The 18,376-nt window shown below is 40.1% G+C and overlaps 1 protein-coding gene across 1 annotated transcript; it reads right to left on the reverse strand.

The window, feature by feature from the left end:
- Positions 1-4,844: 4,844 nt before the first annotated feature.
- Positions 4,845-18,352, reverse strand: LOC132110863 (storkhead-box protein 1-like). The gene is made up of 4 exons (XM_059517886.1): positions 17,867-18,352; positions 7,944-8,096; positions 5,542-7,819; positions 4,845-5,313 (listed from the first exon to the last, which is right to left on the reverse strand). The coding sequence occupies exons 1-4, from the start codon at positions 18,177-18,179 to the stop codon at positions 5,166-5,168; spliced, it is 2,892 nt and encodes a 963-aa protein (XP_059373869.1). The 5' UTR covers positions 18,180-18,352; the 3' UTR covers positions 4,845-5,165.
- Between the last annotated feature and the right edge of the window lie 24 nt (positions 18,353-18,376).

Genomic DNA, 18,376 nt, shown 5'->3' on the forward strand with positions numbered 1-18,376 from the left:
GCACAATCCTGGGCCGAGGTCCCCGTCTCTCTGGCGGTTTGCGGCTCGTAGAGCGAGAGCGGTGCTGGGTTTTGGTCGCTGGGTGAGACTGTAAGTCTGGCTGCGATGGCTTCGAGGTCTGAGGGGGCGGCGCGTTTCTACGGCGTCCCGCAGCAGAGCTAGAGCGTCTCGGCAGGAAGTGTCTCATTGCCTGCGATGTTTTCTGAGCCTCAGTGAAGCGTTCAGCGAAACCCTTAACCGACTGGTGTCTTTCATCTCCGTGAGCGTGAGCCAGAGGTGTCGCTCTAAAACAGCGAGGCTTGCCATGCTTCGGCCGAATGCTTGTGCTGTGGTCTTTGTCGCACGCAGGGCTAGATCAGTAGCGCTGCGGAGATCTTTAAAGTCATAGGTATCTGGGGCAGACTCGTCCAGGTTACGGAGAAGTCTGGCCTGAAAAACCTGCAGCACAGCCATGGTGTGTAGAGCCGAAGCGGCTTGACCAGCGGAGGTGTAAGCTCGGCCAGCGAGAGCTGAGGTGGTGCGGCACGGCTTGGATGGATGCACAGGCTTCGACCGCCATCCAGCGGCTGAGGGCGGGCAGAGGTGTGCAGCAATAGCCTCCTCGAGAGGGGGGAGGCTCTCGTAACCGTGGTCTCGGGCGCCGTCGACAGAGGAGAGCGCTGACGAGACAGAAGTCTTCAAGCGTGCGGAGAATGGGGCTTTCCACGACTTCGTGAGTTCATTGTGAACTTCCGGGAAGAAGGGGGCGTTTCTTTGCGGAGGGGCCGAAGGGCGCCCCTGCAGGAACCATTCATCCAGCCTGCTTTTAGCGGGCTCGTCTGGAGGAGACCAGTCGAGCTGAAGGTCGCTGACAGCCCTTGTAAGCACGCGAGTAAGCTCCGCGTCGATATCGGCGCGTTGTCCGGTGCAGCTGGGTGCTGTAGAGGGGGGGGGGGTCCGCAATGGAGCCCGACCATTCCTCAATACTGGACGCGGCGAGAGAAAGGCTGTCGTGTCTGTCCTCTTCCGCCTCAGGCGCTCCGAAGGAGAAGGGGGCGCTGGCGAGCAGGGACTGGGGCTGCTCGTCCACGAAGAGGACAGGCGAAGGAGCGAGAGCGGGCGAGGCACGCGGGGAGTGTTCCGGCGTGAGCTCGCGTGTAACAGTATGCTCAGGCATTCTCTGATCGCGGCATTTCTTACGCGGCACTTGAGAGAGAAGAGGCGGAGCGGGTGGAGCATCGTGGCTGGTTTGAGCTAATCGAGCCCGCAGGGTCGATATAGCCATGTCGTCGCACTCAGGGCAGCCGCCCTTGAAGAGTGCGCTCTCAGCATGCTCGCGGCCCAGGCAGGAGACACAGATGATGTGGCGGTCCTCGCTGGGCAGAGGGCCTCGGCAGGAAGCGCAGGCCCGAGGCATTTGAAACAACGCCTCGAATTCTGGAGGAAAAAAGTGTGATGCAGCGGCAAACACACTAGCTTTGAAAAGGATATAGTCACGCCGGATGGCGCAGCAGGAAGCGAGTGCTGAAGGCGGCGTCGAGATGAAGCACGAGCCGGCGTCCTCAGATCTGCGTTGCAGTGCTATCCCGCTGAGAGGCTTTTCGACGGCGTGTAGAGGCTTCTCTGGAGAAGACAGCGAAGTGCAGGTGAGATCGCTGAAGGAGATGAAATCTGATCCCTATGGTGAAGCGGTGGCTTATATAGTTCCAGCCACGCCTATTTTGGCGCGCTCTGACGTCCAATGGGCGCGAAGCGCCCCCATTGGTTCGTTACTCTCCGCCGCCTCACCATAGGTTGCTGCAGTTGCCGCAGCACAGCCAATAAGCGCGCGAGCCGCTTCGCTTGGGTCTGCTGTGCTGCAGCACTGCGTTTTACATTATTTAAAAATTAAGGATAATTTTTGGCTTCATATTCTCGAGAAAAGGGGACCTTTTCCCATAGCGTAAGCTAGCTTACGCAGTACGAGAGTACTCTCGAAAGGGAACCTGAGATCTCTTGCAGGTTGGTGGACTATCAACAGGTCCAAGAGGTAAGAAGGTGCAAAACTATTTAAAGACTTAAAAACTGATAAGAGTACTTTAAAATTAATCCTGTAGCGCACAGGTAACCAATGTAACGACTGCAGGACAGGAGTGATTTGCTCATGCTTTCGAATTCCCGTCAGGACTCTGGAAGCCGCATTTTGAACCATATGAAGGCGGCTTAAGGAGGATTGTCTGATCCCCAAATAAAGAAAGTTACAATAATCAAGCCTTGTGGTGATCAAAGCATGGATTACTCTTTCAAAATTAGTAAAACAAAGAAAGGACTTCATTTTTAACAGGGTTCGCAACTGATAAAAGCTTGACTTCACAACTTGATTAACTTGTCTATCGGGGTTTAAGGCAGTTTCCAACGCCACACCCAGTTTTCACATATGGCTTTATATAAGGTCCCTTAACACCAAGATTTAGATTTGGTATACCGTATCCAAAGAGGTAAACACCACAATCTCTGTTTTACTCTCATTCAGACTTAAAAAAATTTGAGACATCCATGTTTTAACATCCACGAGGCACACCGGGTCTAATCCATTCTTATGTTTCAAAGGAATATATACTGTCTTTCTGTGCCATCTGCGTAACAATGAACTTATACCATACTTCTCAAAGATAGAACTGAGGGGAAGCATATACAAGAAAAAAATAAGATGGTCGCTAGAGTCGAGCCTTAAGGGACCCCACAGGTCAAAGGTACAGAGGAAGAGTGAATTTTGCCAATATTAACTTATGTTCGTAAGATAGGACTGGAACCAATTTAAAGCTGAACTTCTAATGCCCACTACCTGTTCTAAATGGGCCAGAAGAAAATTGTGGTCTACAGTATCGAAAGCAGTGCTCAAGTCTAAAAGCACCAGAGCTACAGAATCTCCAGAGTCAGTAGCTAAAAGTATATCACTGAACACTTTTAAAAGAGCCGTCTCAGTGGAGTGAAATTTTCTAAAGCCTGATTGGAATGCACCAAAAATATTGTCATCAACCAAGAAACCTTGTAGCGGAGGAAAAACCACTTTCTCAATAATTTTTTGCTAAAAATGGAAGGTTGGGAATAGGTCTAAAATTTGATGCATCAGAGGAGTCTAAATTAGGCCTCTCAAGTCTGGGTTGTTTTAAATAGTCTGGAACAACTCCTAACTCAAAGCATTTATTGATAAAATTTAAAAGTGTCGGACCCATTACACTGAAGACTTGTTTAAATAACCGTGAGGGAATTATATCTAAAGGTGAACCAGAAGGTTTGAGTTGATTAACAATGTCATTTAAAAAAAAAGGGAGGAGTAAACTGACTAAAGACACAGCATTAAAAGTGTTAAAAAGGGTTCTAGGATTATTATGATTTTTATTTATAAGAGCTGAAAAATAGTCTGATTTGGCCACTCTCACTGCCTTCTGATACTTAATAAGGGAATCCTTTAAAATTTCATAAGAAATCTGTAGTTTGTCCTTTTTCCATTTCCTCTCAGCCCTTCTACAAGCCTGTATAAATGTCTGAGCAGTATTATTCAACGAAGGCTCAAGAGTTAACTTGATGTTTAGTCCTCAGTGGAACCAGTGGAGCCTGTACTGTACAGACATAATTAGAATTCATCAGGGTTGAGCTCAGATGAAGCAATAGCAGTGGAATGGGAAAACTCCTCAAAGAGTGAAGAAAAAGAAGCAGAGGTTGCAGCACTGATCCTCTGCGTCAGGTGAGCTGATTCGTGAAGTTTTATGGCATTCAATGACGTGATGTGTTGAATAAAGATCACATATCTCAATATCACCTAAAGAGAACCCATGAGACATTATAAGATCGAGAGTGTGTCCATTAATATGAGTAGGTCCTTTAACATGCTGCACTAAATCGAAGGCTTCTGTTAAGCTGATAAAAGTATTTAGTATTGAGGGCAGCATATGTGAATGTTAAAATCCCCAGTAATTAAAAATCTATCAAAATTGGGGATAATTCCCCCCAAGTCTGAGAAATCTGTTAAAAATTTATGAACACACGAAGGCTTTAGCCATTGTTCTCTGCTAGTGAGGCTGAATGAAACATGACTCAGTCAGCCATCTTTCAACACCTGTCATTCAGCAACCCCATCTGCTGAGCTCCTGCCTGAACCTGTAGTCTCTCACCTCAGGCCTCTGGTTAAAAGTGCTGGAATCAAACTCTGTGTGGCTTAGAGGTTTTTTTTTCAGTACCATATAATTGTCTGTGTTTCACACTTCTTAAAGCAGCTATGGCTACCTCTACTTGCCTTTGTCAGTTTGAATGTTGGATTAACAGCAGGCCAGTCATGAATTTTTCATTACCATCAATGGCAGCGGTAAAGTTAAGCTTTTGTTGTAATAAGTAAACAAAGCTAACAAATGACATTTTGATGAATGCAGTGTTTTTATTTCAATTCAATTTTACTGGAGGCCAATCTCTTCATTCATAGAGGTACAGATGAATAATTTCAAACTAATGTGAGGTTTGTAGACTTGAATAACCGTATGTGTGCTTCAGGCTAACCTCAGTTTATTAGTTTTTTTTTTGAGATTATCATATTCATCTAACATACTCCTGTATGCTTTGAGTGATATGAGTTACATATTAAGATTAAAATGTATTCTTAAACATTGCTTGATCTAGAAAATACATTAAATGAAGTAGTTGGGGAATGTTATTTTTCATGTCAATACAAAAACGTATGTCTATAGCACACATGTTTTTACTTCTATTGCTAACAGATTTACTCAGATGTTGTCGCAAGGCTGTCTGTCTGTTCTCCTGCAAAATGTAATTCAGTTTTGGACCTCTTTGAATGTTGTGCTGTATATCTAACAACAAGAAATAAAAGCAAATAGAATGACACCATTTATCAACACTTTTTATTTCTGAAAATTACCTAATATTTGTACATAGATAATAGAGGTTTATTTCTGGTAATGTAAAAAAAAATCTCTCTAAACAACAAAGGATCCTTGTACAAAATTAAAATTAAAATAAAAAACATTATTAGTTCAAATGTATAACTGTAATGAATTCAGTATATAAACACACTACCTACATTCAGTTCTTAGTTTTTCTTTCATGAGGGGTGGGGGAGTATATTTACATTTGTGGAATTTATACATTTTTTACATGATAACTATACTCAGATGCTGAGCTACATTTTAAATTGGCTAAACATTCATAACAGGTGTAAGTTTGAGTAATGAACTCTGAGGTTGAATGCCATTGGAGTGGAGCTTTTCAAGGTTCTGCAGGAAACCACGATGCTTCAGTCCTTTAAGTATTGCGGAGTCACTACAAGTTACACTCATATGTGTCCTGCAAATAATCAATGAAAAAGCAACATTTTTAATCTTGGATAAAATCCAAGTATGTATATCCAAATATTCCTGTTTAAATACCATTAAGCATGAATCCTTGAGCTGTACTTAGTGCTTCAATTTGATTGCAGTATAAATATTTAAGTAGATCTTTCAGTTGCAGCAACATTAAGTGACTACATTTATGGATCAAATGCATATCTCCGATGAATGACCTCAGACTAACCTTGGAGAGTCAATCCCACTATCAGCAGTGTAACTCCGAATCTCTGTGGTTTCTCCTCCACAGGCTTCTCTAGGGTCGTTTAGGCTTGCACTGACGTTACCAGTATCCTTGTTTGTTCTCTGGTCTTTTAATTCTGGGTGACAGATCCAGTGGTTAGATTTGCCAGCTTCTGCTTCATCTGCAGATTTATGTATGGTCTCAGAATCGGACTCTACTTCGCTTGCCTGACAGTAGTCAAAAATGCTGCTTTCCAGGGTTTCGGTATGTTCATCATCTGCCAAACTGGATTCTTGTAGTCTTTTCCTCAGAATCTGTACTTCTTGTTTGGGGCTAGCACCTTTCTGAAGGACCTGGTGATCAGAAGGCTGCCACCTGTATTCATGCGACCTGTATGTGGTTCTGGTGGGTTTGTGATAAGTATGTTCCTGAATGAAATGTCCATCCCAGCCACCATTTGCACTGACAGGCTCAGTGCAATGAGCTGTGCCAGTCTGTGGTATATCACGGTCAAGAGCGCATTCCTCGTTCAGATAGACAGAGCTACAACCATTCTCATCCTTCACTGCCTTTTGATAGATGCGATATTCATCATCTGTATACACTTCACTCTCAGTCTGGCTTGGGTTTCTGTCCAATGTTTGACCATCTGACAGCTGTTGGCTAGTACTATTGCCAACCTGCTGGGGTGAGCACAGCAGATCAGGACGGTGATGAGACTCTTCTTTACTGTTCAGTAAATGTAGGGAAAGTCTACATTTAATTGTAGGTTTAGGCCACGAGAGGGGTACTTCTGTTGTATCACAATGTGTAGCATGATCTACAATGTTCTTTTTGTCATGAACATGTCTTAAGGCACCCTCCTGACGTTTAATTTCTCTTACTCTGCCATTTCTGAACTCCCTGCTTCGGACTTTATTCTCTCTCAGTCTAATTTTGTCCTCTATCCTTAATGTGCTGCTCTCAGGGTAAGCAGAGCTGTAATCTCCACAAAGCTCTTGAATCGGTTGAACATCCAGGGTGGAGTCTACAGTTGCACATTCATTGAGCTGTTTGCAGGGTGCATCCTTCAGTGTGTGAGATTTCTCCACACTGTCAACAATTGCTTTAGCCCGGTGAGGATCCCAAGACTTTGACCTGTGACCTGGTCTTTCCCGGCATCCAGAAATTGGAATCTTGACTTCTCTCCTCTTTTGTTCTTTATGGTTGGTGTTTGTTTCCACGTTTGTTCCTGGCATTCCCAGAAATGGGTTGTCTATCCGTTTCTTGTAGACACATTTCAGATTCAGAATGGTACTTTCTTCCTGATTGTCAGGTTCATCCAAAGCAAACTCTGTTCTGAAGTGTGGAAGAATTTCATCATCTGCCTCTAAATCTTCAGCACATTGTGAGGTTTTACTCTTTTCCCTTTGTTTCTCTTTGGATGAAGGTCCTCTTCTCCTGCTGCGAGTAGCTCTAGGAGCTGATTTCTTCCCCACAGGCTTTGAGGTATGATGCCTCTGCTTAGATAGAAGAGCTTCAGTGGAAATGCCCTTGTCCACAGCTTTCTCCATTGTGGTCTCCACTTTCTCCTCAAGCTTCTTCATAAGAACTGTGTGTTTTACTAGATTGTCCACAGTCAGATGTGGGTTGATCCGTTTGATGATGGCATGTTCTAGATCTCTGGGGAGGTTGTTCAAGTCATCCTCATCCCTGACAGGCCATTCCTCTGGTGGGAATTGTCCAGAGAATGTGGCATATTCTTTCTTCAGCTTGTTCTCCTTCTTCCCTGTGTTTCGTCGGAAGAGGTTAAGGCCAAATTTTCGTCCAGCTTTCTCCTTGTCCTTACAGCTTGTGTTGGTGGATTTGCTTATCTCACTAGCCTGGCAGTCTGCTGTGGTAGACGTGGACTGGTGCTGAATAGAAGGTTTGTGTTCTTTGGGGCACTTGAGGCTTTTTCCAGTGCACTCACTGATGCTGATGGATGGATGGTCTTGGGCAGATGGAGGTACAATGGATGGAGGGGTGAAGCAGCTGCAGGACTTACAGTGGGCCATGACAGGAACCTCAGTAGAGGTGCCCATGCAGCTCTCGTTGCTCAACAGGTACGTGATTGGAGGAGGTGATGGCAGGTCATTGTCACCAGAACTCCACCAATTCCTCTCTTTCACCATGTTGTTGGTGATAAAGTATGTTTGAGGGGTGACTACAAAATAGCCCTCGCCAGTGTGATAGATCTTCCTCTCCTTAATAAGAGCTCCCAGAGCACTGTACAGGATGTCTTGAGTGGGAATAGTCATTCCTGAAACAAATATTATTGATATCAATATAGCTGTTTCATAATGAATATGAATTAAAATATAAGTGTAATAAGTTAGTGTACAGGTAAGCACAGTACAGTTAAATGCAGCATAATAATGTGTTACCTGGGTGTGCTTTCATCATGTGATTGATCAATGCTTCCTGATTTACAACCACATGGGCAGCATTCATGTCTGATATGACAGAGCACAGTATTTCAGACAGTGGAATGAACTGTGACTGGGAAATTGGTGACATCTGCACAGGGGATAGATCACCTGTAAAAAAAATTATGAACATGGAACATGGTCAGTTGAAAAAAGACTTTACCATACAAACAAAAAATCTGAACATTTACATAAAATAAAGTGTCTACATTGTGTCTACAAGTAGGCAAGTATCGATAAGACATTAATACTTGCTGATTGTGGAAATATTGTGGAGCAAACAAGACATAAGTGGTTAAGTATTCATGTCAAAGCTGTTTATTTCATTATACACATCTAATGCATTTTCAAACTTTTCTGTTTTAACCACTAATAAAAAAAGAGGTATCTTCATTTATCTGTGATCACGGATGGAGCCAAAGGCTTGATTATTAACTATGGATGACTACATTAAATGTTAAACCTTTGCCAGGACTGACTTTCCATTCTGTTGTTGATTAATTAACCAAAGCCCAGGTAAAACTCACTCCCACCACAGAGTTCATCAGTAACTAAAGGGCCAAACTTACTCAAACCTGGAAATGTTGTTGGTTGATTCATATACATACAGCTTTTCATATTTTGCCATAACACATTTAATGTAGTAAGAACGTATAGGTGAGAAAATATCACATACAGTGAGTGAGTAATAGTTCAATCCTTCATATGTGTATTTATATATAAATTTTTTATCTTATATCTACCGCCAGAGGCCTTTTTACATGTGCTTCGTTTTGCTTTCTGCAGGCACTAATAGAAACATTTGTGACCCTCACATACTTGGACAACTTATTACTAGTGTCTGGTGGCTATAGGATTCCTATTTACACAATTTAAAAAAAAATACAATCAAAATCAAGTCGGTAAAACATCAAATCTTCTTTTATTTTCAGGTAAGAGGTTAAAATGTAGCAACAGTACGCCTTAGGTTGTCCTTGAGATGTATATAATTGTTTAGATGCTTTAAATGCAGAAACTGTGCTAGAAATTTTACAATAAACAAAACTTCTTAGGAGTATGTGTGTTCAAATAGTCTTTTCAGAGAGAAAGCTGGAAATGTTTTGCACAACAATTGAGAGTTCCAGATTCAATTGAGCTGACGTGGTTGATGTGGTTGTTACTAAGGACACATTTACTCTTAATTCCTCTCTCCAGGGAAACACTCTGGGCTCATTGTATCATGAAGCTGTTCTGACAACTTTTGTCACAGGAATACTTCACCAGATACCATGGCAGCCATGTCACACTGCAAACAGCAGCAAGGAAGAAGTAGAAAGTAGTTCAGAGGGTCAGTTTGTTCTGTTTATTGTGAAGATGATTTTGGATAATTGTATATGACCCTATATATGTAAAATCAAAAAAAAAAAAAACGATTAAATGAAAATGTCTACAGTCATGTGATCTGTACACAAGGCCCACAATAATGAAATATCTTCATCCCTTATTATTTAATAATGCTGTATTATTTTTATTTTATTATAGTGCAGTGGGAAACCTATATAATCTATCTCATACGACTACACATAAATGGTTCTGAGAATAAACTTCAAATGTTAAAGAGTCATATTTGGTATTTTTATAAACTCTTTCAGTAAAATACCAATAATTGCATTTTTATATTTTTATTTTACAATTAAAATTTTTTATTACAAATTTTACATACAAAAACTAAAATTATAATTATAGCAGACAGGTTAACCAAACAATTGAATTATTGTTCGAGATTCCTGTGGGCATCAGACTTCACAGAACGTAACCACAGAGGTAATTAACATGCAAGTGCTCTGATGATTCAAGCAACACACATAAACACCACATTTAAGGTGTTCTTTAGTGCCCATGTGCTTGTACTAATAAATACAAGATCTGAATGTGGTAAGGTTCATTCCTTGTCACAGCTGTAATCATTAATTACATTATCCTCTCTGTACCACGTTAAGCCGATGAAACAACAAAAATACACAGTGGACTTAAGTGAAAGAAGGTGGGGGGAAAGTAAAATTAAAGGTAACTTGATAATGCCACACAAGTTGTTAAACTCCCTATAGGCAACTTCCTGCCTCTGAGGAATTCTGTGCTCCATGTGTGGCTGAAATCACTAGGTGTCATACATTAAAAGTGCTCAACTGCCAAATTAATTCTATTTTTTTTTAAAGTTTGCTATACAAACATGCTTTTTACAAAATCATCTCAAATCTAAAGAATGCCCTGCATTATATAGAGGTTATCTGTGGTTATGGCCCAAGAAATGGGTAACATATGGTGGAAACAATATATTACAAGTTTTGAAAGCCCAATTATTTGGACATTTTTGTGGCCTTTACTCAGCGATAAAAATGTTTGAATGACCTTAGAAAGTCAAGAGGTCAACAATCTCATAAAATGGCATTTTTTAAAGACATTCAAGTTCATGGTTCAAGGAAACTGCAGAGAGAGCGGATGGTACAAACTTCAAGCACACTTTGGCTTTAGTAGACTGCTCAATGTAAATGAGTATATGTTAGATTTTTCACATTGAAACTTTGACTTTTAAAAGCAATTTGTAAAAGAGAAACATGCACATCCACGCACCATTGTCTTTCAGATTTCCAGACATGCCCCACAGCCACTTAAAAGTTATGAGGTACTTTAAAAGACCATGCCCCAGCCTCCTAGAATCCTTTAAAACGCACCACAACAACCTGAAACACGATCTTCTCTATCATAACATCACTTCAACACTTTTACAACCAAAAAGAGGTCAAAGACATGCAAAAAAGATTGATGGATCTATGCCTCAGACACATAACAGTTTCTGTGGAGATGGTTCAGTTCCCCATGAGTTCTTCAGCTGAGAACTGAAACATTAATCCTAGTAAACATTCATGCCTTTATACTTCCCTTCAGACCATGCTAGTCACAAGCTCTAATGCTGGGATGCTCTATTACAGGGATAGGCAACTCCGGTCCTGGAGGTCCTGGTTGACATTCTTCATGATACTCATGTACTCATTAACAGAAGAAACTCCTTTATGCTGATAACAATGCTGATGAAAGTTGAAAATTTCAACGTTTATGCAGTCATTTTGAACAAATGGTATGTGATTAGTATGTACTTTATCAACATACAGCCGTTTCAATGATTGTCACTGACAAACTCACAAAGTACTGTGAAAACGAGTGACTAAACCAATATTTTGACTTTGTGAGGAATCACAGTCCCTCATGTAAACATGTTCTGAATGCCCTACTAGCCTGCTGTTCTGTACTGGAGGGAATAATGTTTTGTATAAGCTGTATCAGGTTTCCTGAAAGGAGGTCATTACCAATTGGTAACATCTCTCAGGTTTCAAGGCAAAAGACTAGAAACCCTTTTGAAGTTAATGCAAATAGGCCATGTTACCTGCCACAGGAAAGTAGATGTTCTTAGACCTTTCGTCTATACAGCAGGAGTAACAATACAGCATGAAAAGTGATTGGAATAACAATGTCTACACTACCATTCAAAATTTTAGAGGTCAGTACGATTTTTTAAGAACTAAACAGTTTTATTGTGCAACGATGCATTAAATTGATGGCAGTAAAGACATTTATAATGTTCAATAAGATTTATATTTCTAATGAATGCTGTGCTTTTGAACTTTCTATTCATCAGAGAATCTAGGGAAAACATTTATCAGGGTTTCAACAAAAATATTAAGCAACTCTTTTCAACATTGAAAATAATAATAATAAATGTTTCTTGAGCTCCAAATCAGGATATTAGAATTATTTCTGAAGGATCATGTGACACTTAAGACTGGATTCATCACGGTTAAAAATTCAGCTTTGCCATTACAGGAATAAATTACATTTTTAAAGATACATATAAATAGAAAACAGTCATTTAAAATTGTAATAATATTTCACAATATTACTGTATTTTTGATTAAACAATTGCAACCTTGGTGAGCTTAAGAGATTTATTTCAAAACCATTAAGAAAAAAAAAGACCCCAAACTTTTAAACAGTGTATGTTTCCTCAAAAGCATGCACATTTGTGATTAAATCAAATTTATACTGAAGTACACATAATAATATATAATACATAATCAAGTAAAATTAAATGCTAAATCTACTGCCAAACGAGTCATCCTGATGGTTTGTGTCTACTATAAACTCTTCCTTATTCCTCAAGGAATGTCCAGGATTCATTTCCATAATTATCTTGAAGAGATCATGTATTTTTCATAGTTTTACTTCTAGAAGTTAAAGGAGCCACAGTGTACAACATTCTTACTCTACTTATCAAGTTCCATGTTGGTAATTTCCACCAGATCAGAACCATTTCCTCTGACCATGGCTGAGCTACATCAGATTGGGGTTTGTTATCTTTACATTTGGAGGCCTTGCACATATAGTGAAGCTATACTCTAAGCTGCAAACTGCTTTAATGAAAAACGTTTTGTTACAACCTCTTGATTTAAGTAAAGAGGAGCATGGAAATAGATTAGACATGTTAGGTCTACTCGATAATACACCATTCATTTTTGGAAAGGAAATCCATTATTTAATGAGAAGAATGGCCATATCAGGAAAGACCTTTCCTCTAATTAAAAACACATTAGCTGTAATGCTTAACAGTAGGAGAACAGGATAATCTTTTCTTTTGTTTTTGTACTGGCCTAGATCTCCACCTGGCTGTGAACTACATAAATATGTCATCCAGCTCAGATTTAATCAAGGATTCACTTCCTGTATAATGGAAAAAGGATGCTGCAAGCACTAACATTGTTTAAAACAAAGGTCAAGTTATCAAATATATGATATAAGATGATGCCTTCCTAAAATCCATTTCAGCTATATTCAAGGACACAAGAGGAAATATCTCCGGACCACTCATGCACAAAAACCCCACAGACAGGCACATATACACGCCAACACACACTCACGTGTTCAAAATAAAGAGTGAGTTCTCAAGATGAAAATGAGAAGTCTTGTGCGGTGTTTGGACAGCATTTGGATGGACAGCTTGAGATTTTGGATGATGAGATAATGGAGAAGAAGAGATGCATTTGTGAAATGTATAAATGTGAAATTAGCCTCAGCAGACAGAGGGAAAGGTTTAGGACAAGAGCGTCCCGTCAGGGTTGTTTAACTACACTGACAATTTCAATGGGTGAAAAATTAAGAACAAATACACATGGCTGCTCGTGACAGACTTTGGTTTAAGAGTTTGGTTATCTTGAAAAACATTCCATTGGTTGTTTTCTTAGAAACCTGATCCAGACCCAACGTTATCTTCCAAAACTGGGCATGTACACGACATATGACTCTCTTCTGACCACATGGATTAGTTAATACTCTTAAAAAAACACTTAAATAAATAAACATACCTTACATGTTTATCCTGGAACTTCTGGCTGTGATGAAAGTTAAATTAAATAAAGCCCAAAAGTTCTCTATGTATCTATAAAAAATAAAGAAGAAGAATGAAAAAATATCCCACTCTGCTTGTGCTCATACTGCATGCTACTAATTTATTACTTATAATAGTTTTCTGTGTATAGATACATACATAGATTATTCCTTTTACATGAAAACATCTAAATAAATAGTTTTCCAGATATTTATCCCGGAGTATCTGCTTGTGGTGATACCATATGCCACTTTTACAAGTTTTTCCATGCGTAAGCAAATTACTTTCTTGCTTTTATTTGGGTTTTCCTCAAGTGAAAGAAAGATATTTCATGGAAATAAGAAAGCTTTTGTTCTTTTACAGACACATGTTGGCTGAACTGTGCCTCCTCTGTTTACGGTGCACACCTGGAAGTGTTGTGGTCAGCAATGACATCTTTGAAAAAAGCACTAGGGAGCAATGACCTCTGGTGCCTTGTTAACCAGGAGGGCAGCCTTCAATGCATGAGAACCACAGGGTGTTGACCTCAGGATAAAAGATTCCAGCACGATGCCATGTCACGGCTAATGAGCTGAGATCTGAGAGATGTAGTCTACATTGCATAAACCTCCAATTAATCAGTTTAATTTGGCAGAGGCACATATCAAATATATGTTCACAGTTAGGTTTGAAGATATCATAAATGTGCACTAACAAACATGGTCCATAAGCTGATAAAAACTTAAAGGGGAGGTCTGCATTCTGAAGTGCATTCTGACTTACACGGTTAAAGAGTTGGATTCTCGTGCTAAACATGGCCAAATATTCAAAAAACGAGTTGGACATATGACAGAGTATATCTGTGCTAAATAAACTCATTCAGTGTTTCAGAAAGGTTTTTTTTTTTTTTTTTTTTTTTTTGAGTATGGCCTTGTATGACATCATAAAGGGTGGGATTCCTTGTATGGGCACTTCTCCCAGAAGAGCGTGTACACGTCAACCAGAGCGAGAGTGAGAGCAGCCCATCAATGTGCCTCATTCAAGTTACGGAAGTCGTCGGCAGCGCTGCACAGGACTTTTGAGTTTTATTTGAAATAATAAGTGACAATACATCTGAATTACACATCTTTGTTAAGTATAACAAAAAGTAACAAGACTTACTTCCATTGTGGTCCTTGCTTAAGAAGGATTTGTCATTTTGTTTTTAGACCACAAATTCAACAATGTCACCAAAGAAGTGTGTTTTTGGTTGTGAGAGAAAGATAACCTTGTTGATCTTCCCAAAGAACCTAGTTGTGGAAGTGTGTTTATTTGTTCTCGGCATTTCGGTGATGAATGTACTATATACCAAATAATTACAATTTTAGTTAATAAAGTTTTTGTTCCTGTTTAACTTATGTTGATGTCACATTGTATACAGACGATCGTTGCGCAAAAGCTGCGCATGCTCGTGACTTTAACTCCGCCCACAGCACACCTCCAGGAGCTCGACTGTTTTTGGAGAGAATCATAAAGCTGTATTCATAAACCTGATAAAACTAAAGACTCTTTGGGGATACAAAGAATGCAATACTACGCTATAGGTACACTAAATTAGCATGAGATTGGCATGAACTGCATGTGTTATGTCCCCGTTAAGTTAAACCAGATTGCATACTTATGTTATTAAAAATATCAGAGGTTAATGGTGCTCAAACTTACTGAACACCTCATGTGTACATAGCATTGATGTCATAACTCTCTGAGTATGACGGCATGATCCAAAGCTCCTCAATAATGCAGAGACTTCAGCCTCTCTAAGCACCTCAGATTTCAACAGACAGGCGAACAAGGGTGAGGCAGCCTTGAATTTCTTGTTTCTGCAAATGCTTTTTACAGTCATCATCCTGATCCACTATAGTGAAGTGCACATTATTTCTTTGCCTCCTATTTTAATCAGCTTCCCTGATCAATGAGGCATGAAGAATTCTTTGTATATCAAGGCAACAGGCCAGAAACTGAGCCATTTCTGCACATTTAAATATGTGCTGTCAACTTTCTTGAAGCTTCAACAATTAAGCTTAGTTTGCCAAAAAAAAAGACAACTGTTTTAATATTTTCTCACTCTTTTGCCATTCCTAACCTGACCCCATATGCTGTTATTATTTCTGTGTGGAACATGCCATCTTTAACCCCCCAGCCCCCAAGAAACCCCCGTCAGTTTATAGTGATCAGAGGCTGTCAAAAAAGACAAAAGCATCAAAAATAAAATAAAATAAAATAAACTATAAGATTATTACAAAAGAAGTTATCCTTGTTTAAAACTAATAGGCTAAATAATGTATATATTGGTATAAATCAATATTAATGTATGTATTAAGTTTTGGAGAACACAAAAAAGACAGAGGCCGATAGAGCTGAAAAGGTCAGTGAGCAAGAGCCTAAAAAAAACACAGCAGACCTCAGTGAACAATCCGTCTTTTCACTGAATGTATACTGATAATCAAGAGGACAGAGAGGGAAGCAAGCTCATTCATCATCCCATCTGCTGATGGCCAATTACAGCCACTAACCCTTTCCTGCTGAATAAATACAGGCCTAGAAAAACACTGTAAGCCACGGTTCTTCAAATCTTATACTAGAGGGCCGAGTTTAGCTCCAACCCTGATCAAACTCACCAACCTGTGATTTTCTAATGTACCTGAAGACACTGATTAGCTTGCTCAGGTGTGTTTGATTAGAGTTAGAGCTAAACTCTGCAGGAAAGTGGATATCGTGGGCCAGATTTGAGGATCCTTGTGTCACATCTGTGGTAAAAAAAAAAAAACTCTTAGAGGTGTTATTGCCCAATTACCTTAATAACTTATTTACAGTTATCATTTCTATAATTTCATTAAACCATACCTAAATCATTGCCAACACAATGTCCTGGTGCTGTCTCCAGACAACAATAAAAACACCATGGTACCACCCTGAGAATGAAACAAGGGACATCAGCTCCAGCTGCCAAGCTATAAACCTGGCACTGGTCAGGACATAACTCAACACTATTGTGCTCTGGTGAATGGGTAATAAATTACAAGAGACACTGGGCATGGGCCTATCACTGCAGCGGATAACCTGACCTGAGGTCTTAAAATATTTTATGTGTGTGAGAGTGTTCTTCCAATTTACGAAAGAAAATGAAACAATTGCTGTGGGTTTCCACTCCCTCTATACTCCCAGTCCCATTATTGTGTGCCCCAGTTGCATTCTATACCCACTGTGTTAACATGCACCTTCATCGCTTGTGACATCAAGAGCAAATGGCGGTTCTTACAGTCTGCTTCGTGTTTGTAGTGGGCAAACCAGATGCCTCCCAGAATCAGCGACACCTGAGGCAACAAAAGTCCACACGTCGCCTCAACATGTGACAAACAAAAACTATTTCATCCCCAATCAAACCACAAATATAACCAACATAAACATATTTTATACCAAATCTAGATGCCCCATTTTCTTGGTATATGAGCACTTCGGCTGAAACTGAGCAGTGAGAATTGAGTCAGATGGGAGAGAGCTCCCCATGCAGAAATCATATTTCCTGTCATCTGGAAATAATGCACTTATGTTGCATGCACAAAGTTACGCCTAAAGCATGTTGAGGTCTCATGGGGAAGTGCTGGTCAGGTTAGGTTAAGGGTACCTTCTACAGTGAACGGAAATTGTGTGGTTTTCTATTATAGCTGGGGAAAAACAATCTGGGGACCTTTATAATAAGAGAGACAGGTATTCATGAGGACAGTGGAGTATGTGGATCCTTATACAGAGCCGCTGGGAAAAATATCCCATATGTAAACCACTGAAGGTTTTATTTTGATTTTCTAATGAAATCTGTCAGTGTAAGTAATGATCTGTGAGGCAATAAAAAGGAGACATCATTTAAAAATCTAGTTTAAAACATATTCCAAGTTGTAAGAAATTCTGTTGGTTTCATTTATTTCTGAGGACATTTAAATCATTTTCTAAAAGGACTTTGACTCTAAAAATGCCCAATGGTGTATCCATCATGTAAAACATACTCATATATTTTCTGTGCTTTTCAATGCAACTTAGTAATTTTCTTCAAAAAACGTTTTCAAATAAATTAAAAGACTTATGCATATGAATACATTTTCTCGGGGTTAGTCCATTTGACTTTACCAAAACATGCTTTTTTTTCTCTTTCTCTTTTCTTTATGTTGATTTCAATGCACTGACTTGGATTAGGCAAAGCTTTTCTTTTTTTTTTTTATAACGTTACTGTTTTAGAATAGAAATGATGATAGCCTATTTTAAAACAAAGACTCACTATTTACCTTAGAAATAATTACTAAATATAATCACTCCTTGTTTCATCATCCAAAAAGTTTCCTTATCCAAAAAGTGTTCTTTACAAACTTTACAATGTAACTTTCATCAACAAAATACTAAACAGACAAAACGCCAAGCCTTCCTCAGATTTCGCTCACTTCTGCTGATCACCTACCCACTGATCTGATGGTGTATCCTCGGGGAGACCTCAGCGCCCTGCGCATCCACGCTTCCCTCAACACCTCCAGGTTATTGGCGTTGCCCTGGACGAGAAGCACGCAGTTCTCCAGCCATCCCTGGAAGGAAACTTCAAACACCGCTTTCACGAGTCTGTTATTCCAGAAGCTTCGCGAGTTTTGCGATTTAAAGTCCGCAAACACATCCTGTCCGCTGGTGCTGCTCGCGCTGTGTTTGCTGTCCTCGTCCCGACAGAGAACAACAGCGAGCGACGCGGCTGACAGCTGGACAGAGCGGTGCTGTACAGACATTTCTGTCTTCAAATCAATCTCATTCTACGTGTAGTTTTTTGAATAATATCTCATTATTCGGTTTGCCTAAACCAACGGTTGTGATGTGTCACATTTCTGGAGAGCAGGTCCCCGCCCCGTGTGTCCCGACTCTGAGAGTACGTCGGTGTGTGTCCACTGGCTCCCAAGGCAACCGCAGCTTCTGACGGACTGACGCA

This window comes from Carassius carassius, chromosome 30, assembly GCF_963082965.1.
Source record: "Carassius carassius chromosome 30, fCarCar2.1, whole genome shotgun sequence".
Lineage (NCBI taxonomy): Eukaryota > Metazoa > Chordata > Actinopteri > Cypriniformes > Cyprinidae > Carassius > Carassius carassius.

What these genes read in the sequence shown, in the direction of transcription:
- LOC132110863 (XM_059517886.1), bottom strand. Translation starts at nt 18,179, where the DNA reads ATGTCTGTACAGCACCGCTCTGTCCAGCTGTCAGCCGCGTCGCTCGCT. An exon ending in ATACACCATCAGATCAGTGG is followed by an intron (nt 8,097 to 17,866) that starts GTAGGTGATCAG and finishes TTTTTTTTACAG; the next exon opens with GTGATCTATCCCCTGTGCAG. An exon ending in CATGATGAAAGCACACCCAG is followed by an intron (nt 7,820 to 7,943) that starts GTAACACATTAT and finishes TATTTGTTTCAG; the next exon opens with GAATGACTATTCCCACTCAA.